Source organism: Rhamphochromis longiceps, linkage group LG9 (assembly GCF_057381845.1).
Source record: "Rhamphochromis longiceps isolate RC_006_pf linkage group LG9, R_longiceps_female_GT1.1, whole genome shotgun sequence".
Lineage (NCBI taxonomy): Eukaryota > Metazoa > Chordata > Actinopteri > Cichliformes > Cichlidae > Rhamphochromis > Rhamphochromis longiceps.
The window spans coordinates 25,045,003-25,069,439 of NC_140565.1; the positions used below are offsets into that span (position 1 = coordinate 25,045,003).

The 24,437-nt window shown below is 45.3% G+C and overlaps 1 protein-coding gene across 1 annotated transcript in view; it reads left to right on the forward strand.

Moving 5' to 3' along the window:
• The window catches only part of gli3 (GLI family zinc finger 3), a 97,855-nt gene that overhangs the window by 28,383 nt on the left and 45,035 nt on the right, over window positions 1-24,437 (forward strand). The window contains exons 3-4 of the mRNA XM_085419033.1: window positions 8,742-8,987; window positions 23,850-23,955. Coding sequence (XP_085275159.1) covers window positions 8,742-8,987; window positions 23,850-23,955 — 352 coding nt within the window. The remainder of the gene's footprint in view (window positions 1-8,741; window positions 8,988-23,849; window positions 23,956-24,437) is intronic.

Consider the following 24,437-nt stretch of genomic DNA (forward strand, 5'->3'; position numbering starts at 1 on the left):
CAGCAGAAAGCATGAGACTGGGACTAATGCAGATTTATGGTTGCAAATTAACTCCCCTCAAAACTCCCAAACTGTGATATGTCAATGATTGCTAGCTAAATTTAAATATATTTGGAGAGGTACTTTAAATAAACACAAGTAAATGTATCCCTGTAGGTTTGTTTCACTTACGTTGGTTGACTGTTCAGTTTCACAGGTATGACAAGTTTGAAATCAGCAGGTCATTCATCTTGCAGCTTAAACAGAAAATGATTTAACTGCGACAGCTGAATTGTGATTGGGGAAAGTGATGACAGAAAGCAGGAGGAGGCAGAAAAAGGGTATTCGCATGAGGTGTTTGGTGAGATAAACTAAATCACGAGCTACTCCGTGAGAAACCTGCATGAGCCCAAAACTGAATCTACTCCACTGGCCTGCTAAATTGCATTGCAATGGTTGATTGCTTGTTATGTAGCATGCAACATTAGCAAGCTAAACAAAAGTCAGCTAACAGTTTGTACAAACTAAGATAAGAAACTTGAATTACGTCCAAACCTTATGCTTCTCAACAAGCTTAGCCTGAACACAACAAAGCGTACTTTGGAGGAAAGAATGTTTGCTGTGTGTTTAAATACAGGCCAGTAAACCACCTTTAGAAATGTACCGATGCGGTGACTAGCTTGCTTGTGCTGTATGCTATGTGAAGCAAACTCTTGATAAAACAGTATTTAGTCAGTCATTTGCCCTTCAGGGTGTATCTCCAGACTGCTTGCTGTGATGCTATCCCCTGCTGTATGCTAAGCATCGACACTAGCAGCTTTCACTGCATTCCGGTTGAAGTCGGAAGTCAGAATTTTCAAGACAGAAAGTTGGAACAACCCCACCAACATGACTAAGTAAGCCAAGATGGCGGCTGTAGAACAGTAAACACTAAAACTGTAAGGGTTTATTAAGCAAGGCTGAGCGTGGTTAAGCAATCCCCAAATAGTGCTTATAGGTGTGGTTAGTTTTACGGGTCATTTACAAAAGTTACATCGTTTTGGAAACAAGGTTATTAGTTAATTAAAATATCAAGCGCAAAAAATAAGACACGCTTCTTTCTTGCATTAAATATTGACAAACTTAGCACTAAACTGTTTGTTGCTCACGTTAATAAATGATTGATTTAAATATTTTCTTTGCACGCTGACAAGAAAAACTCTGCAAAATACATACGCAACAGGTCAGTTACAAAATTCTCAAAATACAATGTGCTTGCTACGTAAATATTGACAGTACTTTTAAAAAAATGCTAAAATCCAGTTTTGTGCTCGCGTAATGCGCTGGTATGTTTAGTCCTTAAACTTTTAAAGAAGAGCATTAATGAGGGTCTATTCATGAGTGTGCTGCAGGGGTGCTAAGTGTAAGAAAAAAAAAGCTTTGTTCTGTATTTCTTGTGGTGGATGAATGTTCTACCTTTCCGAGGAGCTCAATTCCGCAATTAAGTCATTCCCAGCTTCAGCATCCGACTCCTGAGGCAAATGTAACGCAGCATTTGTCGCTGTATTGCTGTAACTGTAACATGTGGTAGTTTCCTAATCTGGAGAGCTTGAGGTTGTGATTCTAAGGATGTTTATAGTCCTTTTTTGAAGTAAGGTATACCTATTCTTCTTGATTTCTCTTGACATCTCCCCGCATTCAATTCATGAGAAGCCAACAAACCTTTCTTTGCCATCTCTTTTTTTCTTGCTACTGCTATTTTCTTTAAATTTATAAATAAAAAACTGGTTGCTTTCAACCTAAATGAATCCCCATAGAGCCCCAGCAGTTTTTTCTTTTTTCTGAAAGAAGTACTGTGCATCCTGCAGTAGGGAACGTGCACAAAGCTGTGACCCACCCTAAAACTGCACGATAATTTGTGCGGTGGAAAATGGTCTACTCAGTCACTGAAATAGGATGAAGGCGATCAGCCTTCTTCCTACTGTTACAGCATTTTTAAATCATTTGGGAAGTGCTTTTTAAATACAGTTTCCAAAGTAGAGGCTTCTGGAACGACTTCACCTATTTATAAGGTGCATAGTAAAAGAGGAAACGGTCATAACCATGATAAAAACCACGAGCTGACATGTGTTTGAGTAGCAATAGAGCTGTACTATTTGTACAAGTGTTTCTGGCATTTTGACCTCGTCAGATGCTGTTTAAATTGGATGCGGTATGAATGATGTTCAAGCTTGACTCTCAAAAAAGTTTCACCTCTGTTTACTTAGCTGCTTTGCAGGTGTGAGAAGAGATCAGCAGCAACAGCACAGGCAGTGAATTAGACAGACAGATCTGAACATCCACGGGCTTAATCACCATGGAGGAGTGAGTGAGGGAGGGAGAGAGTCCACTCTGGACTTAGATGTTCACTAGTCATTGATAAAGTGCTTAGCAGCAAGAAAATTAATGAATCCGGCCTGACTGGTGGAGCGGGGGGGGGGGTTTGGTTGGAACGGGTGGGAGAGGAGGAGGGGTGTGTACGGGGGGGTAATCCTGTTCCAGCTAAATGGCTGATCTCTCTCATTCCTCAGATATCAAATGTCAAAAGTTAAATTAGCCTGCTAGCCTCAGATACGAGTTAACATGCTTTTAAACGGGTCGTGGGGCGGCGATTTCTGTCTCCCCTGGGAGGGCGGGCAGGTGCCTTTGAAGTGTCTAATTATCCAACTCCCAGTAAGTGTGGGCAAACTATCTTAATGGGGTTCTCAATGTCTCAATGCAATGCACTAAAAAGCTCTTAAAAACCTTTACCCCAATGTGTGGATGTGTTTCTCTACGTAAAAACTCATTTTGTTTACATGAAAGGATTTGAATTATAAATGCACAAGGTTTGCGCTAATAAAAGCTGATTATTCATGCTTAGAGCTTTATAAATTCTTATTCTATACTAAAAGGTGAGATATAGCCACAGTGGAATTTTGGATCATGTTTGATGTGCTTGAAATTACTGTATTATTTTTTTTTATAATTTTATCCCAACTGTTGGCTCTGCATTTCTTTGGCTGGATATTCATTTCTCTTGGCGAGCCGTCCCTAATCTGAGTGCCACAGACTTGGTCCGGATCACTGTGGTGTCAGAAGCGGGATTCCAGTGCTATGGCCCAGTGGAAAGCTGGCCCACTCTGGTCTGGTGGGCAGTGTGCCCAGATCCACCCTCGAAGACAAACTATCCCATGCGGACATGACTATGCCCTCATCTGCCCTAGCACATAATCATTTTATATTGTTGCAGAGGACATTACAAAGGTCTAACAGGTTATGGCTGATGATAGCTGGCTTGTGACAGTCTGAAGCAATGCTAATACAGTCTATGAGCCAATCAGAGCACTAAATGGCATCTTTTTGCTTTGAAGCCTTGATCAAATGCATCTCTTGGTGTTTGATTCCTCAAAGAATACAGGCCAAGGTGCCCTTTGAGTGAAAAACCTTAAAAGCTGTAACTATCTGTGGTCAAAAAGGCATCAGTGTGCTTTTTACAGTCAGGGCTTTCAGCTCTCTCACTGCGATGCTCATTGCTCCCTCACAATGTGGCCCTGATGAAATGGTAGTGGGGTTTCGGGCAGCTCTACGGTGGGCCTGTGCCCCTAATGGGTGAATAAGGGGTAGCTTAGGGCAGGCGGAGGCTTGGCACGACACAACCCTGCTGTGAGGCTGATTTGAGGTGAGCGCAAGGAAAGAGAAAGGAGCCAAGCAGGCTTTGATTTGCCCCTCCCCAGCCCCGGGGCCTGGAGGCTGGGACCGTGAGATGCTGAGGCTCTGGGTGCATCCCAGAAGACCCCCGGCGGCAGAGAGAGCAAGCTGGGACCGCGAGTGGTGGAGCAGGGGGCTGGGGCGTAGGCTGCCGAGAGCCAAATTGAGATGTGGGAGTCGTCAAATTTGCCTAGATGAATATTGAAGAGGGCATTTGCGGACGCTGTGTGGGAAATCAGCCGCCGACAATAGACTGCTAACCAGGAGAGGGAACATCCTGACCTCTCTCTGCAATTCGTCCAAGCATCAATCAGGCACTGATAGTTAAATAATGTACCACAGCGGGTTCACTCTGCAGAGACAGAATCAAACACGAGTGCAGAGTGAGAGGGAGCTAACTTTTATATTTGCTGAAGTTCCCCAGACGTTTAGACTGGGGGATTGCTAACTATCCTGCCCACAGATATCAGAGTAATGACCTCATTCTGCCTTCTGACATTTAGATGTCTTTGTTAAGGAAGTTGTTCAAAAGTCAACCTTTTTAGTCAGATACATCAAGGCTCGCTAACCTTCACATAATGCATAACTGAACCTTGTTCTGTGGAAGGCCCCGAGCTCCTTGTGGCATTGAGCCTATCAGCCAAGAAGTTGATCAGAAAAATACCTCACACAATTGCAGTAATCCCCTACGCGCTTGCTGTTGGGTTTGGTAGAGCTTGAACGGTCTCTCGCTCTCTCCCTCGTATTTCAGCCTGCACTAATCGTGAATGATTCCCTCTGTCTTTAGCTCCAATGCCAGGGCCGGTGAATCAGGTACATAAGCCTAAGCTGCTTGGAGAGGTAGTCTTATTAAACTCTAGCCAGCTGCTGGAATTTTTCTTCCCCCTCTCATTGTTAATTGGGGAGTCTTGAGTCTTTCCCGGGAGTTGATTTGCAAGAGAAAGAAAAAGGGAGCAAGAGATTATTGCACAGGAGGAGAGGAGCTTTGAAGAAGTGTTTTGTGATTTCACCGCATATCCTCCACTCCTCTTCTCCTTGTTCGCTCTCCATGTGCTCCCCAGCCAAAACGTGTTTGTGCCACTGACAAACAGCGCTTTGAGAAGTTCGAAGGTGGAATACAGCGCATGTCTGGCTTTGGCTCAGAGGTACAAGAACACCCCTTCTGATATTTTGAGCTTTTAGAAAAAGTGGTAACTGGGGATGGGGGAAACTATGGTGCGCAATGGCCCTTTGTACAACATGCATGTCCCAACTTTGGAGACTCTGACTGAGTTCAGGCCAGAAGGCGAATCAGACGGTTGGGAGTGAGGGACCGATTGGCATGTGGAGGAACAACAGTCCTCGTTCTTAACCTGCGCCTCTAGAAAATGCCTTCAAAAACAACAAGCTGAGCGTTTTGTTTCACTTGCTGTTTCTTTGAATTGGCTGGGCATCCTTAACTTTAGCCCCCCTCTTGTCCCAGGGCCCAGTTCTAAGAGGTACTGGCCCCACTCCATATCTCATTATCTCTTTCAAAATTTCATTTTGTCATTGCATCCACGCTGTCTTTTATACTGCCATATTAAAGGCCATGCATAGGGTTTTCTTGAAAGGTATTTGAACCAGAATCCTACAATAGACACCCCAGACAAGAGGAAAAAAGGGAGAAACCTGGGTTTTAGGATTTAATGAGCGGCTTGCTGGGGGTGAAAGAAGGATAGAAACCAAGTGAGTGAGAGCAATACAGAGTGCATTTGTAGAGGGTCAGAGAGAGAGAGAGAGAAGGAGGAGAAAGAGTAGTAAGGGAGGAAGAATGCAGGAATGGAGCACCAGGTACCATTATAGTGGCAGAGAAAGCTCCTGAAATACTAGAGCTGGGGCGTGTGCTCTGATCAGGACGGCAGTGAGCACAATTACCTTCTTTTCAAATCCTTCAGTGACACTGCGGGAGGAAGGAGGACTTTGAAACTTGAAAGGCAGGAGCTCGCTTTCAACCTCAAACGCGAGCAGGAAAGGGCTCTGAAATTTGTTCAGTGCTCCCCATCCACCATTAGCTTGTTTCTTCCTCTCGCCTCCAGGCATTTAAGCGCTTTTTGAAAAGATGTTAAGAAATTCAATCACCATAGAGAGAGCGGGATAGTTCTTTTTTCTGTTTTTTTGAGAGGCATGCTTTTCCTCTGGTCCACAGAGGACCGGCCTGCTGCTTTTGTGTTGGGCTGAATAGACCTGCAAACTGGTAGAGGACTGGATGCGGCAACCATGGGAAAAGAGAGGGAAATAAAAGAGGAATGAAAAATGAGGGAGGGAAAAGGGGAAAGGGTCTGCTGGGCTGATGGTCAGAGTTGGAGAAGTGTTGCAGGGTTGAACTTTTCAAAGTTGCATGTGTTTACCTGTGTCTTCTCTGTCTTCATTACCTCATTTCTTGACAGATGCTCAACACGTTAGAAGGATGTAAAAAGTTTCCACTCGCCAGGTACAAGCAGCATAGAAGAAAAACCTTACCAGAGACTCTCTTTGCTCCACTGAGGAGTCAAGGAGTCAATTGACCCTTGTGCTGCAGAGTGTTTGTTTAACTCTTTAAGGTCCTATGAACTGATGTAATGAACTCCCTCTAGGTGGTATATGGTAGAATGATGAAACCCACCCAGGGCTTGCTGGGGTGACTGGAGGGGGGATGGTGGTACTGTGACAGTGCTGTGATTGAACTATTAGTCGCTTGACCTCCCTTTAGGGAGAAAGACACATCTGAATAGCGGTGGGGGTCACCGAGAAAGTAAAAGGAAAGAAAAAGACAGAACACGAAAGATTGAGGACAAGAAGAGTAGTGCTCACTGAAATAGTTGGCAAATAGAAATGTAAAGTATAGATTTTTTTTAAAAAAAAGTAAACGCTTGAGTCTCCTTTGTAGTTTTTCATAACTTCACGCTACACCATGTCAAGCCCCAGTGATGAATGTATTTATAAAACATCAAATATATGTATGAAAGTACAAAAACAAGCTCATGAATATGTAGAAAGTTTCTACTTTCCCAGATGTAATGCTAGATTTTTCTGGATGTTAAAGAATTGAGCGTGCACAGTAGGAGCCGGAGCTGCACACAGCCACACGCTCTGCCCTTAGCATCGCTCGCTCCCCGCATAGTTTACAGTCTCGACTTCCTCAATTCATGTCAGGAGATGAACCCAATTCTGAAATCCCTTTATGTTAATATTGCGCTTTGCAAGCGCAGACCTATTAATCCAGCTTTAACCGTATAAGTTGCATTATTCCCTTAATAAGATCACTGGCTGTGCAGTATAGGATTAAATACTTATATCATAACTGACACTGTCATTTCCCGGGGATGAGAGCGCCTTGCTTCTCTGGTTGTCAGTTCCGCGTTAAGAATCCTTGAAACTGCTGCCAGTGCTGCACGAGGGCACGCTGGTCCAAACGCAGGTAATGGATGTGGGAGAGTGAAGGGAATAAAAGCAGGACCCTTGGGTTGCTCCTCCTGCTCTCTCGCTCTCTTCGCCTCTCTCAATCTCATTCTCCCTCTCTGTTTTTCTCTCTTAACCTCCTCCTTTCTGATCGCTTCTCTTCTTCTGTGAAGTGCTACAGCTCTATAGCAGCACTCTTCAGTGCTTAAGGTAGTGCGCTCTTTAATCTGGCCCTCGCCTCTGTTTCTTAATTGGCAGTTGGATGCTGTTGGGTTGCGGCACATAGTGGGGGAGCTGCTCACGCTGTTAGGCTGCTAATACTGCAGTACCTCTGGCGCCAGCACAACGGTATTTTGCCAGGTTCCCGGTGAGAAGCGTTAATACAAGAAAGAACATTGGAGTGTACTGATGACCAGCAGCCTTAGTGGTGAACTCATAATTGCATATAACCCGGGCTGAACATGGAGACCTGCGGGCAACATAAGCTGGAACTGAAGGATTTGGCTCAGGGCAAAAAAGCAAGGGCTTGCTCTTGACAAATGATGATTTTTTTGAATCTATAACATACAGATGTCTCAGTTCAAAGCAAAACCTAAGAAAGTACCCAAGTCCCTAAGATCACGTGTTATTGAAGATCATTTGGAATTCATGTTTTGACCCTTTTGATAGTGCAAAATGTCAAAATATATAAAAACAAAAATAATTCTTAAAATAGGCCACGTACAAACAATCACACTCTTTTAAGGTCTGGCCTGCCTATCTAGTTAGCATGTCACCAGTGATTTTGCAGAATTTCCCACAAACACATTAAAGTGCTGTTCACTAAAATATCCCAGTTCAGTCTGCCCCTGAGCATCATGACGTCCGGGCCTAAATCATCAGGCAGGATTTATGTCCTCCTGTTTTAAAGATTAAATCAACCCAGTTGAAAAAAAATGACATACTTTTGATGGCATGTTTCTTTCTGAGTTAGTCTCTGTGGTATCAGACTACAGAAAGGGCTAATACCAGGTCACGAGGATAACTGACCCTTATATATGTCATCTCAGAGGTCAAGCCAAGGGGTCAGAGGTCAGGTCTTTCTGGTGGAGCTTAGCCCTTGAACTCAGCTCCACATTTATCCGCTTTATACAGCATGCCAAGCAGCTTTCTCCAGAGGGCCTCCTAATTTCCCCCTTAGACACAGATAGAAAAAGAGAAAAAGATTTAGTTTAAGAGTGAAAGGTGGGGGTTGGTTGGAGACTGAAGCAGGGTGGGGTTGGTGTAGCCAGTGATGCTTGCTAACGGGCATCTTTGAATGCTGACTGAACGCCTGAGTTGTTTTCTTCATGAGAATTTATTTTTATATAAAAAGAGAAGACAGATGTGAATTTAAACACTTGTTCAGATGTTTGGAATTTTTTCCTCCATGGTGTCCGTTTGCTCATACGCTGACTGCTTCTGAACTCTCATATCCAGGGGCTGAAGGAAGGCAGATTTACCGTAGGTTTCAGGTGTGCAAAGCAGCTCCTCCTTTTATGAGCTCCCCCACTACATGAGCAGCGTTCATAGCTACAGCTTTTATTCTGATATCTGTTTAAAAGAAAAATGTGTTGCCCTTCCAAATTTATAACACTGGATTCTTCTCCTGTCTTTCTGTCTTCATGTCCACGCAGAGGACGAGAGTTCAGGCACGCCTTACCACCGTGAGAGACGCAACGCCATCAGCTCTCAGGTCCCGACGCCTGGCGCCCCTGACAGAAGCATAAATGAGGAGCCCTCTACGTCTACGGAGGAACGCCCTTCCTTGCTCAAGAAGGAGCAGCACGGTTCCCTGCCACATCTGGCTGACCATGCACTTCCATACCGGGGCACGCTGTTTGCAATGGACCCTCGCAACGGCTACCTAGACTCGCACTATCGTAAGTCCGCGAGCCACAAACACAAGAGCCGCTCACTTCATTTTAAAATGGTAAACTTGAAACTTTAACGTGTAAAGTTGAGAAGCTACACAGCTCAAGGACATGCTTGCAGAACCCGTAATGCTGAAGCCAAGTTTCCCTTTTTACTGTAGGTGAGAGGCAGGGCCGCCAGATGCTTGATTAAGTCTGACAGATTAGCCCTTCTCTTACACTCCGTCTCTCCTCTGCACACAGATACAGGCACACACACTTGTGAACGCACGCACGCACTCTCGCCTTGTGTTGCGCTTGGGAAGTTAGTATGGGGAACGGCCAGCGTAGCTTCTTAATTCCCTCATTAGGGGCCTGTCTGAACACAGTACTCCGCTTTCTCTCATCAACACACACTTCAAAGCCCAAAAGCAACGCAGAGTCAAACCTCACCACCCCCTACTCTGCCTCTCGGTCTCTCTGGGACTCAGAGACTGTATGAGAGGAAGACACAGAGAGGGAGAGAGTGCGAGAGAGACTCACAGAGACAAAGCCCGAGAGAATCGGGTGAAGGAAGGAAGCTGGCAAAGATAATTCCAAGAAAAGGTGAGACACATAGCGGCGGTTAAGTAAAAGAAATGCTGGTGAAGGGTGTTTGGAGAGCAAAGGGGCTGATTTGGAAGTTAATCTGGTGGCCAGGACTTTAACTGCAGACAAGGATTTGATGTGATAGCTTGTTTAGTTTGGTTATACTGGTGCTGAAAGGGAGCAGGAGGAGTGCGCCAGAAGGATTTTAATCCAGCGGCAGTAATGAAAGTCCAGTGGACCCCAACCTTATACTGTAACTCTATTTATTCAGCCACTTCATTAACTGCTTCTCCATCGTGGTTGGGTGCCTGAGAGTCATCAAGGTGCCTCTTTAAGGTAAAGGTTACTTAAAACCAGGCAGTTCTCTGGACAGAACCCTCGAGGGCAGAACATTACTGCCCATTACATCCTGACCTAACTCAGCAACACTGCCACTTCTCATTTTATGTATGTGTGTGGGTATGTGTGAAGGAACTCTGGTGGTTCCAGACCACTGAAGCCTTGGGGTAGGAGTCAGGAAGGTTGGAGGGGTGGGGGTTGGGGGGAGGGGGTTAAGTCTGAGGCTTGGGGTCATGTGGAAAAGTCACAGTCTTGAAATGGAGAGTTCAAAAGCAGCAGGAAAAGTCAAAAGGGCTGTAGAGCTTCAAGAGGAATTCTTCGTGCACGAGGACTCGAGAGGGTGGAAGACTGCAGACGTATGGAGCAGACAGGAGTAGAGGACTGTGATAGCAGTGATGCTGGGATGTGTAGGCACGTGTAGGCATGATGCACAGACATCTGCAGCAAGGTTCTTGTAGTTTTTGGTTTTTCAAGACAAGGATTTACTATGTTTCTCTCTTTTCTGGTGTCGACCAGGAAAAACAAACAATTTACATATCATGTTGGGATCTGCCAAATTATCACAGGCATGATGAAAATATTAATAAACTAAGAAAAACAACACAAACATTTAAGAATTACACAAAAAGTTGATTCCCGGTGTTCAGGGAAGAATGAAAACACCAACAAGGTCGGTGTCAGTGACTTCTGGTGTTTTTCATTGATGTTTCTATGATCTCTCCTTCGCTCAGGAAGACTTATGATTTGAGATGAGAGCATTGCTGTGTAAAACACCTCCTTCTGGCCCCAGGTGTTGAGGACATGGGGAGTTCCTAAAGGCAGCGGTCCCATTCTGTCTGATTGAACCCAGTACCAGAGCTCAATCCCCATGAGCTCTGACGATCTGAGGGTCAGCAGATCGAAAGGGGTCCCCCTTAAACCTTTGCCGCCCCCTCCCAACCCCTGCTCTTCGGCTGCTTTGAACCAGGAGCCTATAGCATCTGTCGCCACTCCTGCACCACAAGGTGTAAAAAGCTACGGGCTCCTGTTCTGGTTTCTGGTTCAGTACACAATTGAGCACACATATTTTGCACATACACACACACACACACACACACACACACACACTTAATTCTCCTGTGGCAGTCCCTCTCTATGAGGGCTTTGTCACCTCCTTAATTCATCCCAGGTGTGTGCGTGTGTGTGATGGAGAGGGGGCCCTAAGCCGTTGTGCTGCGCTTGCACAGCGCTCCACGCCATGCAGCAGACAGCCAGGTAAATCCGATTACTCTTACCGCTAGTGTGTGTCAGTGCTTAATGTGCCTAAATGCGATGGCACCTGCAGCCTCACCACACCTGGCCGATGGGTCGTTAACATGGTGGCGAAGCTCTGGGAGGTGTGGGAGTCGAGCAACCACAAGAGACCGAAAGAGGGGTTTATCTTCAGGGCCTCGCGCTCTGAGTAAATCTGCGCTATTCACCCAGACTTGTGATCTCCCACTCTTCTTATGTCCTTGGCCTAAGTCTCTGTTTACTCTGGTTTTAACACCCACTTCAGCGCAGAAAAGAGGAGGCACCAAGGAAACATTGCTCCTATTGTTAGCATTAGCTAATCGTGGTGATGCCTGAGTCTTAGCCGCTTTTCTTGGGCAAACACTGGATAAGAGTCCATATCCTTCTTACCACAACGCTAATACATGAGGCTTTGCTGCAGGATAAGGAGAAAGGATTGAGATGAGGATTAATGAGGGAGAAGTCTTTTTTTTTTAAGATCTTTAATTGTGTAGAAGTGTGAATGCGACGCTGTGCGCTGACATCTGTCTACATTGTGTGCTGATTAGCCGGTCAGTGGTCGTGCAGCAACAGTGAGCCCACTTGCTGGCGACGCATCTCTGCTTCCTCCAAAGGGATCCTCTTTTTTTTCTTTTTTAAAGTTTCTCATCTTTCCCTTCTTTGCCAGCCTAAACACATCTATGGAGGGACTTAAATCGCGTGCTTTTCAATGGCTTTCTTACAAATGTTGAAACTACTCTGAATGGTTGATGAATGCAACCAGTAAATTTGCAAAGCTTTAGAGATGATGCTAAAGAATTTCGTCCCTGAAGTGAGAAGTTTTGTTGCTGTGTTATATCTAGTCTGGGCAGAGCAGGCACAGCAAGTATCTTCAGGCTGTGATGGATAACTATCAGTTCAATAGTCTTCGGTTTAGCTCCTTAAAAATCTAGCCTAGATCTGGCTGCAAGGGCTTAATCCCCACACACCAAAGCCTTGCTGTCCTTGACTGATCTCAGAAACCAATTGAGCTACGCACAGGCGGTGGAGGTATGGATCTTTTGGCCGGAGGAATCCTGCTCTCTGATCCTGGTCAAAGGTGACTGCATGGATCATACTGGCCCTGTGTTTGGGGAAAGCTACCGGGAACGCTGAGCCGTGGTGTAAAACCTGTTCCACGATTTTATGGTTATAGGGAGAGGGGGGTGGGTGTCCAGTCACAGGGGTTAAACTCTGAACTGCTGCGCCAAGCTGATCTCAGGTCTACTCGGCCGTAGCACGCCGGCCGCTGCCCCGGCGTCATTCTGTCTGCCTCTATATCAAAATGCAGCTGACCACTGAACTGAATTAGCTGTCATCAAACTGTACGTGATCCACACAACAATGGCCCTGGCCTCGCTACAGTTAATTACAGTCCTTGGTCGCTCACTTCGTATGGACTGCACAGGGCCTTTCTATACGTGGCAGAGAGAGGAAGCACTGTGCGCTATGTATAATGTAAAGTATAAAGTGTGTGCATGTGTACGAGGAGAAAAAAGTAGCAGAGTGCTCTCACCGAACAAACTTTCTGATCTCTTGTTGGTTTAAATGTGACAACCGGCTTGGATGCAGGTTCAAACATCCCCCCCCCTCAAACAACTGAGGAGAGCCTGGGGTGAGAGGACACGTGCCTGTTTCAAGGGTAAGTGTTTGTCTTTGTGATTGTTTCAATATTGGCTTTTTGAGCGTGGTGGCATGGTGCAGTCCCCCAGTGGTGTGCCGGCACAGAGAAGCCTGGGGCACACTGCAGGCGATGGAAAGGGATCCCTTCCATCCACCTCCTTTCATCAAAAAAGAACAACATGGGCCTGTGCTCTGCCGTGGCCCCTTGGTCCAGCACACCAGGGATAATCAGATGATCCCCTTTTATACAGCTTATTAGAGGCATCTCGCACCGTAAGATAGGCAGTATTCTCGCATGCATGTGCCTCTTTGTAGTTCTTGATGATTTAAGAGGGTTAAGCGGAGTTTGAAGTGCTTCAAGAATGCACTTTCATACCATCTTAAGGTCATGCGGCGCTTTTACCACAAAGCTGATGTGTGTGTGTGTGTGTGAAAACGGCATATCTCTGAACAGTAGCAGTTCCTATTAACAATGACGAGATTAAATGTGAAGGAGCTAAGAAGAATTAAGAAGAATTTCTAGAGGACTGAAGATGTTCTCAGTGTTTCTCAGTGCCGTTGTAGCATCATCTGCCAGTGTGTTTACCCTCTTTTCCAATCTGATTGGTTAATCGAGTCGCAGATGCAAATAGGAACAATGGCGCTTTGTCGACGGGAAAGCTTAAAAATGAAGATTTGTTGTGTCTTGTCCATCCAAAAGGAGAATAAACACTCCCTCCTGCTTACATTAAGCACCAAATTATGAAAAGAAGAAGACTAAATACCCATGAGGGCTTCTCCTCAGCTCTCCGGTTAAAGCCACAATATCACAAGATTTTCCTCTCCGCTTTGAGTTACCCCGTATTCACCAGTATGATAGAGTCCGACATGTTTCTTCTGAATCCATATCTCATCACTTTTTTTTTCATTTGCATTCCTCTCACATAGTGCCAAAGATAAGCACCCTTATCCCTCCAACCAACAACCCGTATCTTGCTCTTGTCTCTGGAGGGTCACAAGTATATATTGTTCTACATGAAGAAGAGGCTGATGAACATAGTATAATTAAAATGTTTCTAACGGCGTGGTGAAGTGGAAGATATCGCTGGAGAGAGGAGAAAGACGGAAAGGGAGGCACGGCTGAGTATGAGGGTGTAAGTGAGACAGAGGGCTAAGAAGTAGAGAGAAGAGCAGTAGAGAGTGTAGGGGGTGGGGGGGTGTAACAAAGCAGAAAATGAAGAGAGACATAAAAGAATGGGAGCTCAAGGAGGTCAGGCCCATCACAGGCTTTAGTGTTGCCTTCAAAGATGCCTGGGACAGGTGGCAGCTCCAGACAATCTCGCACCACAGAGCAGCATCCTCTCAGGACGAGATAAGGGATTCCTCCATCCAGGCACCCTCCTCCCACCTCTCCTGCGTGCACACACGCACACACCCCACCTCCCTCATGCCCACCCCTCCCCCCCTCCCTCCCATCTCGGGGTTCTCCCAGACGGGCCGCTTTGATGTGGCTCAGTGTGAGCGGGCAGCTGTAGGCCACGGGGCTGCAGCAGCGCTGCTGGGCCACTGGGCCGGCGGACCGTTGGGATCCGACTGGAGCGCGGCTCAATCAGCGGGGCTCTCCGGTGCCCGGCACTTTCAGGTCTCATTAAAGCGCTCCGGCAGGGTTAATCCTCTTTAAGGTTTACATGGGCCTCCGTTTGTCTCTCTGCCCAGACTGAGGGAACCCCTGGGCGCCACCTGCGTGACAAAGACTCAAATCACTGTGACACAACTTCCCTCCGTCTGTACTCCTCCACACCCCTTGTATGTTCTTCTCACTCCTCCCTCTTTTCCTGCATCCGTCCCCTGTGCATTCCGCCTCCTTGTTCCTGCCATTCCCTTGATAGTACCTAGGCCTGGTTCTGAGTCTTTTAGGATTATTTGGGTGGAATCTGTTGACAGCAGTGTAGTAAATGGATTACAACTTTGTCCTTGTTTAGGGATGCTGTGAGGAGGGAAAGAGGGAGAGATCGGGGAGGATGTGCTTTGAATAACGAGAGAGGCAAAGAAACAGAGATAGACAGAAACTGGGATTAACTGAAGGAATTAGGAATACAATGCAAGAGTGAGAGGGTGAAAGAGAGGGTAAGGTGACAGCAAAGCACACTGTACAAAGAGTGAAGAGGAAGGAGACTCAGAGTTACAGATGGTGTTTTACTCATAAGACCCAAATGGTCCAGAGGCATCAAACTGTATTTGGTCTTACAGAGCCCAGGAGCCATTTGTCTGATTGTTGTAACACTGGGCTTTGTCTTTACTCTGTGACACGTAGTTTCCTTCCACCCGCCTCAAATAATGGCCACATACCTCTAGAGACCTGAGCAGACTTTGTCTAATGTCTGGATTCAGTGGAAGTTAGAGCAACAGCCACTCAGCCCAGGGAGAAAAAGCCATTTCTGAGCTAGATATTTAAAGGACTGCACTGGTAGTTTTGAATGTTTATGGTGATAAAAGATTTGGGCAATCAAGTGGTGCTGCATTGGTTAGCACTTGTGCCTCACAGAAAGAAGGCCATGGGGTTGAAACCGCCTGCCAGCTGGAGCCTTTCTGTGTGGAGTTTGAGTGTATGGGTTCTCTCTGGGAACTCCCGTCTTCCTCCCACAGTCCAAAGATGTGCATGTTAGGTTAATGGGAATCCCAAATGTGAGTTATCTGTCTCTCTGTTAGTCCTACGATGGCTGTTCAGGTCATACGCTGCCTTTCGCCCTGTGTCAGCAGGGATAGCCTGCACTGGATAAGTGGTTATGAAAATGGATGATTAGTTAGATTTAATTCACATGTTCTAGCTGCTGGTTTCACAGCATGAAAAATGCATGAAAATTAACTCACGTTGGCTTTCGACTTGCCAGCTTGTTTTCATTCCCAGGGCGTCAAATACCTTGCAGTCAAAGCTGCCGGCATATCACAAATATGCATGGTGGCCCGTGGCCTCGGTGCCAGGTTTATGTCAGTAGTGAGACAGTTCTCATTTCCAGCTCATCACATACACTATATTTAGCACGTTCTTCTTGAAAGTGTTCCATTAAAACGTATGTGAAAGTATAATTTTTCCATGAGCAGAAAAAGAGGCAGGTTTAAACACGCAGTGTTATCTCCTGGCATCCAGCAATAAGTCAAGACACAGGTGCCACAGGACTGCTACGCATTTCTTTGACACCAGCATTTATATAATATCATGGATTTGAAAATTGAAGATTATTGAGGAAGAAGAACATTGAAAAGATTCCAGGTCATGTTTTGAAAAAAATGAAGTGGAACAGAGTGTTTTGCGGTTAAGTAATGTGATGCATTTTGTCTGCTCATACTTAAAGCTCTCTCAGATTGTATTTCCCACTTTAAGTCACATTATCGGGCTTTTCTCACTCACTGTGAGGGATTTATAATCTTAATCAAGACCCAGAGGTGAACTAACAGCAACAGTGGCTACCAGCAAATGCATTTAGCGAACAAACTACATTAACATTGCTTGCTGCGGTCAGTGGCCTCTCAGCGTGAGTCAAAATTGAATAGTCGTCCATTTTCCCCAGGCGGTGGCGTCCAGTCTGTGTGTTATTAGAATGCAGGTGTGTTAACCTCGCAGTCACTGTCACACAGCCACATGCAGTTTTGGTATCACCTGCATATAGAGGCCTGAGGATGTGATGTGACACTGAACCGCATAGAGGGTCAGACTGTCCTGGTAGCCTGATGCAGCATGGACAGTCGTGAACACACTCTCTAATACGACCTCGGCTTGTATCAGAGTAGTTTATCGTGCATTTTCTCTAATACAGGCATTTAAATGCATCAGTGGACTCTTTTCTAAATAAAGATCTCAAAAAATTCCAAGCCCAGTATTGGCCTTGAATTTGAGTGGAATAAATCATGCAGCTGAAGCAAAATAAATGTAGCCAAGTCCTGCTGAGTTAACCTGAGGTTTAAATCGACTCCCTTTTATCTGAGTCGTCATTGTTTGGCGAAAAGGAGATAGACAGATGCAAGAGATACAGAGGAGGTGGAGGGAGAGAGAGGTGTAGTGTGGAGTTTTAGCTGGTAAACTGCTGCGTCTTTTCTCAGCCGAGTCGGGGAGAGGAGGCTGGAGGGTGAAGTAGGGCAGAGAGGGTGCGGGAGTGAGGGGAGAGGGCCAACGCGTAGCTCTTTGTTCTACTCCCGGGCTTATCCCAATCTGGAGAAATTCGGGAAATGTAAGAGATAGATGGGTGCTCCAGAGAGGCCCAGTGAAATAACCTTACTAGGATACAGGGGAAGAGAAAAAAAGAGGGTGCATTGCTGAGGTTGGGTAGTGCTGGGGGCCCCTGGCAGAGATGTGTGCGTGCTTAGCTCCACTCTCTAGCATTAAAAAATCCTTAGATTGGAGTGCAATTTGTTAAGATTACGACTCTGGTTCGTAAATGTTTTGCAGCTGTGGAGCTCTGCTGAGTTATTTGTGTAACTTATGTCTAAATGTCCTGCAATTGGATACATATTTTAATGGGTAGTCATCTGTAAATCCTCTAAAAATTTGAGATAAAGTCTGGCAGGGAATTGTTGCATGTCCTGCAGGTGGTGTATGAGCAAAGTAAACCCCTGGAGGGAAAAAATAAAAAGATCCAGTACTTAACAAATAAATAATCTGTTTGAACATTAAGTCTCAGAGCAAATATGCACAGACTTGCGGGCACTGACTGACTTGTTCAGTCGACGTCTGACAGCGAGTAGCGATGGAATGTATGCTCAAACAGAAAGCCTGTTATCGTGCAGACGTTTCTCTCTTTCACGCTCGTGTTCCGTTCTCTGCCTTGTTTTTCTTTTCCGCTGTGTTAATTGCTTTTTACCAAAAGAAAGACTGCTTGTGTTTAATGGTGTGAGAGCAACTGAGCAAGAGAGACAGAGAAAGCACGAACAGCAGAGAAGATAAAAAAAAAAATCTATTGACTTACAGAGGAAGGGCAGAGTGTGATCTGCCAGCCTCGTACATATGATGAATGGCAGAGAGATTGGCAAGCCAACACTTAACATTTTTCTTTTATTTAACCTCTCTGCTTTCTTTCTTCTGCCTCACTCTCACTGTTGGTCTTTGCTGAATAAAGGCTTGTTTTTATCTTTCTCTATTCTCGTGCCCGAGCATTACATACAGCGGAGAAAGCTCTGCACAGCACGAACATTAGGCTAATTTATACAGCGGTAATTAGGCCATTAGACCTGAAACAATCTGGGACCTGTAATTAAGCAAAGCGCTCCAAAAGTCAACAGCAACTCCCATTGAGCTTAGCTAAACAGTCTCCAAAAGTGTTATTTACATGTCCAAACAGCTTGAGGTCTCAGTGTAAGCAAACATGATGAGAGGCGGGGTGTGAAAGGATTGATCACAGGGGGAATTTAGAGGCAGCTTCCAAACTATGTCTGCTGATAGTCTGTTGAAGGCTTTTTTTTTCAATCTCCGGCCGGCCTGATAATGATGAGAGGCTCAGCGTCACATCTCTGGAAGCAAGTGTGATCAGAAGTGTTAAACGCACCAATCATGTAATAGTTCGAGCAGACTCTGAGTACTCACGGTAAAGCTTGTCTGCAGATATGCCATAAAGAGGAAAATATGGTGTAATACTCTTACAATTTTATATATTGGAAGCAGGGTTCGAAAATAACACCTGGCAAGCACCAAATGTCGCAAGTAAATCTTGTAAGGTTAGCTTAGTTAAAACAATACTAAGAATCTCTGTGATGATATCGATTACAGGTTCAGCCCTGTATTCAACAAACCCTGTTCCTGCTCTGTGTCTGTGCAAAAAAAAAAAAGTCAGTGAGTCTTTTAGCGTCTGCTTGCAATCAAACAGTGAGTGCAAGGGTCCCCGTGGACGTCCGGATGAACGCCTAATTTTTGTGACCGTACAGACTCATCCACCCAAAAGTTCAAGCAGACTTTTAAGAAAAAGTATAAGAGAAACGTGGTGTCTCCAGCTGTATGTGTCCATGTGCTGCATAATCAAAGCTTGAGGAGCACACCATGAAAGAAGCTGGGGGTGGAGATGGGGTTGCAAAGTGGCTTGCAGATATGCAGCAACTGTAGGCAGGCTTAAATAGCATCGAAATAGCATCGGATTGACCAATCTGTCAGGAATGTTGCTGAGCTGGACTTTGTCGACTGATTTATTAGCAATAAAATTCCATTGAATTTTAAACTCACGACTTGTTAGCCGTTGACCAATACATTAGAATAATTTGGCTTCACAGCCTCTCCTTTTAAATACATTTATTTTAAATAAATAAACATATAATTTTAGCACAGATGTAAGGAAATGCATTCCTGCAAACCCACAAATGCATTTTCCTGTGCTCAGTTTATTTCAAAAAGTAAAAAGCTAAGAGTTAACCACAGCTATTGTAGCAGTTCCTAATATGGGGACTTTTGTGGGGTTACGCTATTAGACAAATCAGTTATAGATGACTTTATTCCATAAAAAGATGGAATGGAAGAAAGCTGGAAAAACAGCTGTACAAAGACCTGACCACTGTAGTCTCTCCTTTAAACACATTCATTTCCTTTAGCTTGAAAAGTTATTCAAATGGACCAATCGAAGAAAGCACTGTCTGGGTTTCACATCATCTATTTCTAGAAGTCACAATGTAGCAGGAGTGAGTATAACACTCTCTGTCTTCTTTTCCACTTGTACTTACTTCCAGAAAGGAGCGGCACACACGTGCGCTATTAAACGTGCAAATACACAAAGTCTTGAGCATCTTTGACGCGCTGCAAAGTGTTGCAGAGTTGGGTTCTAACTGTGGGCCCTGCTGCAGACGAGCATGCCTGAACAGTGAGATCACGAGCGAGGAAAGAGGTGGCATAATGAAATCTGGCACTCGCGGCCCCGGCACAGGCTTCATATGTTCCACATTAGCAATTCACAAACCTCTGGAGCAGGCCCCAGCAGCCCTTTTCTCACTCCGCCTTAGTCGCTTATGACAAACTGTCACTGGCTCTTTGTGCTCTCGCAGTGGAGCGTCGATGAGAAGTGCAGCGTTTATGGTGGAGTGTTTCGTCCTTGGCTGCGGGTGACACTCTGTGCGAGCAGAGTCAGTGAACCCTCACCGCGGGAGAGGAGGAGCCCAGGTTTTTGCCGTCAAGACAATAAACTCACAATGCTGAGTTGACAACAAAAGAGCAACAAGGGGAAATTGTTTGTATTATCAACACCCAAATCAGAATTGCAAGTGACAGCTCAAATTCTGCAAAAGTATCAGCTCACGCTTGTTCCGGAGCACGTTTAAGACGCTTTGTGCCAAAGCTTCCACTATGAAAGGAGATTAACCAATAAGGATATTGCAAATGATGTGCTTTAGGCTTTATCCTCCCCTCGTCCTCACCCCCACCCCCCACCCCATTCTTTTGAAATTATTCAAGTGTCCAATAAAGGACAAGTCAATTACCATCCTCTCTTTAATGAGGTGGAAGCTGGCTTTTGGTCCTGAGTACAGAGTGTTTGTGTGAATTAGAATTAATGAGCCTGGTCAAAGTTTGCTTCTAATTGCCCTTTCATTAAGACCCATTTGTGATCATGTCTTAATACCTTCCATCCTTTCTCCTAAAAGACTGAAAAAAGAGGGGGGCAAAACAAAAATGAACACTGCTGCTCTGAAAAGTTGCACAGAGGTCATTAAAATGTTCGAGAGGAGCTCTGAAGAGCTAATGAATTAGTTGAAAGTTATGAAAGATGCTACTACAAAAAGTTCCTGATTCTCAGTATTTGATTGGCTGACATGCTTTAAAAACATAATTAACTTAACTATACGTAACAGGGAGAAAAACCGTTAGGATTACACTTTCTTTAGGAATGCTCGAGCGGCCGTGGTGTGTGTGGCCACAGTGGGAAGGTAAAAACTGTGACATGTGTTTTGGCTTCCCGTGTGCCTTCCAGCTGTATTCTGTATTTGACAAAGAGAATACCCGGAATATCCAGAGAAGCAGGGGCAATTTAGTTTGGGAGTAAACAGTAAGGAGTCCCTACAGGAAACACTGGAGATAGATTGCAGGATGGAGGCTCTCCCCTCTTTTTCTCTGCTCTCTGTTCTTCGTGACTGTATACATTCCCTGTAGTGACACGGGTCGGTTTGCCTTGCTAATGGGGAGCTGTGCTTGGTGTAAAAGAGGTGGCAGGCTCTATTTAGATAGGGCCGTGGTAAAGTAAACTTCAGACTTGGATTTAAATAAACCTCAGCGGAATGGTTTGCCATGCTGTAAAGTCGTGGGCAGCAGAAAGAGTAGGAAGGAAGGGAGGGAAGGAGTGAGAAAAAGGCTCTTGTTTCAGTACAGGGCTGTGCTGAGTGAGTGGCTCCAGAGACATAAACAAAAGGGGGATCTGGGTAATTCAACGAGGAACGGCGGATGTAGGAATGAAGGTGTACGTTGCAGCGGTGAAGGGGTGGAGTATTTAAATTGATAGCACATTTTTTTAACCTCAGTAGCTGTCTGTTATTGCACAACATGACAGAGGCTATAATAAAGTTCCTGCTATGTGGGCAGGGATGAGTAAGATTAGAGAACATGAAGCTTTTACTCCCATAGACGCTGGTAAACCTGATGCTTCATTTCCGAGTCTGACAGCCAAGGGCCGACAGCCCGGGAGTGGAGCTGTGGAGAGTAAACAAAGCAGATTCTGCTCTTGTCTACCAGCAGCCCATCCCTTCATCCCAGCATCCCCTCATCCCTCCCGCCCTCAGCAGCTCTGGAATCAGCTGAGGTGAGCCAAGCCAAAACTGAGTCATCAGGAGAGAACTATCAAACAGACAGAGACGGAGTGGTCAGATACTTGCCAGAGCTGCATGGAGGAGGCTTTTACCACTTATCTCTGCTATTGTGAAAAACAGGATGAAAACCCACGAGTGCTTTCTAGAAGTTTGCCTAAGTTTTCTCTTCACTTGTTGAACAAATTTTCTGTGAAACTGGAGAACTTTATAGCGTACTGTTATACAGCATGATGCAGAAGTTGACTTATGACTTGGATTTAAGAGCTGTTTGGACACGGGGTAAATATATACAATTTCATCCTGAAGTCTGACTGGCATCCTTCTCACTCATCATTGCAGGGGTGCAAACTTTGCAACTTTGCCCTCAGTTTTAGCAACTTTCTTTTCTTAAAAAACAACTTGTGCGTCTCCACAGATGAACCACCCCATTAGAGCATGTCTCTAATGGGCTTAAGCGTGGTTTCTAGTGTATTTAAAAGTAGAATGGGAGGTAGAGCCATCAGCTTTCAGGCCCCTCTTCTGTGGAGCCGTCTTCTAGTTTGGCTTGAAGCTTTCCTTTTTGTTAAAGCATGCCATTATGGGCTGGATCAGGTGACCCTAGACTGCTTGGGCCTTCCCATGACGCACTTCTTCACTCACCTCTAGCCCTGTCTCCCTTCCCTCACTCCTCAACGTTCACGTCAGATGGCTGCCTCTCCCTGAGCCTGCTTCTGGTTGAGCTTTCTTCCTTCCCACTGTTGGGAATAGTGCTTGCTCAAAGGGTATTGTCTGATTGTTGGGGTTTCTCTATGTTATTGTAGGGTTTTTACCTTACACTATAGAGCACCTTGAGTCTCGCATTGAGATGACTGTTGTTCTGATTTGTAGCCAGATATAGATAAATGATTGGAACTGAACGGAAAGCCTTGCTCTCCTGCTTCAGACAGACTAAAGCAGGCTAAAGCTCCAGGTTGTTTGTGTTGATCATCACTGAAGCTCTGGAGCTTCCCAGAAAAAAAAGATCTTTGACACTTAGTTTAGGATCTAGATTTTTCTCTCGCTTGGTTTCTGCTGCTTCATTTCTCTTATTAAGACTCAATACATTGCAAAGCTGTAAGCCTAAGCAAAACTAAAGTGACCACCTCTCAATTGTAGCTGTTGCCCCAAGCTGGCAGTGATTAACCCAGTAAATAAATGAGCCATGAGGTAAGCAGAGACCCGAGATCAACACCTGGTGTATTGCCCAACGATGCAGCTGAATCTGTCATGGCTCAACACTCGTGGAGCTGTTGGGCACCTCACCGTTTGGCAATGTGCCCTTTTGGCTCACGCTTCCAAATGTTTACAACCATAAAAAAAAAAAAAAAATATATATATATATATATAGCTAGCAGCCTCAGAGACTTGCTGCGTGACGTTATACAGATGTTGACACATGCTTAGCCTCGGGGGGATGATAATGCAACTTGGCACTGGTCTCAGTAACACAGGTAATAAAGTGGCTAATGTTCTAGCAGTGAGATGCAGTTAATCCGTGCGCAATGGTCATTTGCTGTTTCTGCCTTGATATACACACTTTAACCTAACGTGTCAAAACTTAAGCAGGCACCTTTTGGTTGCTTGTTTCGACTCGTCCAACAGTGGGTGCACGGTTGCGACACACAAATTCAGCTTCAAGTTACAACTATATAACAACGAGTGCAAGTCAGGGTTCGACGATGAGTGCGTACGTGTGCAAAGTCAGCCTGGTTGTGGCAGTTTCAATTTCTGCTGTAAAAATTAAAATAGAGAGGGTAAAAGTAAAGAAAAGGCTTGAAAACTCATGTAATACAAATATTTTAATGTTTTATCTGGAGGTGGGGGGGGTGAGAGAGTGAAAGAAGCCTCTGGATTCTCTGTGATAAAACACCAAGATGGAAAAGGATGTTTTTGTTTCCCATTTTGTTCGTTTCAGTGGTTGTACTCAAATGTTATCCTTTGTACAAAACCATATTATGCTTGGCACGGTGAGAAATGTGCCATTTGGCTGCTTTTCCTACGCTTATTTATCCCTGTTTATTTTGAGTTCTCTCAGCCTTGAGACATGTACAAAGACTTCCTCAGCTAACATTTTTCGAGCGGCGCAGCTTTTAGCTCGGCGCGTTTAATGAGGTCTCATTTGGGTGGGTCCGCTGAAAGATAGCCATCAACCACTGCCTTTCATTACTGCTGCTATTTAGATTAGCCGAGGAGGGAATGGATCCACTTGCAGACGTATTTTAGGAGAACTGGGACTTTTATAAACTGTAAAGAAAAACAGCTCATGTTTCTTATCTTTTCTGTCCCGCACAGCTGCTCCACAGTTCTTCCCCACCTTCCACCCTCCTGTGCCAATCGACGACAGACATACCCAGGGACGGTACATCTACGATCCTTCGCCTGTGCCCCCTCTTCACGTGTAAGTGTCTCGCACTCAAGCACAAAACCGCAGACTTCAATTTTGCTGATCATAACACAGGAGAACACATTTGACTCAGCCGCATGGTCCGCTACTAGCGGCGATACAAATCGAGCTTCGAAACTTCCTTCCGCCTGTGGGCGTGGAGCATCCTCCTCATGGGTGCCGGGGCGCCTCTCTTTGCCTTTTCAGGATCAAAGGCCACGGCCCCGTACGTGCGCAACATGATCCGCATGTCAGAGACACGCAAATGAACATGTGTCAGAGACAGGGAAATGAGAGCAGGGCGAGGGAAGCCTGGGAGCGCGCAATTCTCATAAGAGCAGTGATCAAGCCCTGTCAAGAGAAGGAAGCAATGCCTCTGCTGACATCTACCCATCTCTGACAGACACAGATGAGCTCCTGACACATGAACTGTGTACAAGTAACCTCCCTGCCTCTTCCAATCGCATTTGTGTGCATTCGATTCGTTTTGAAGCGAA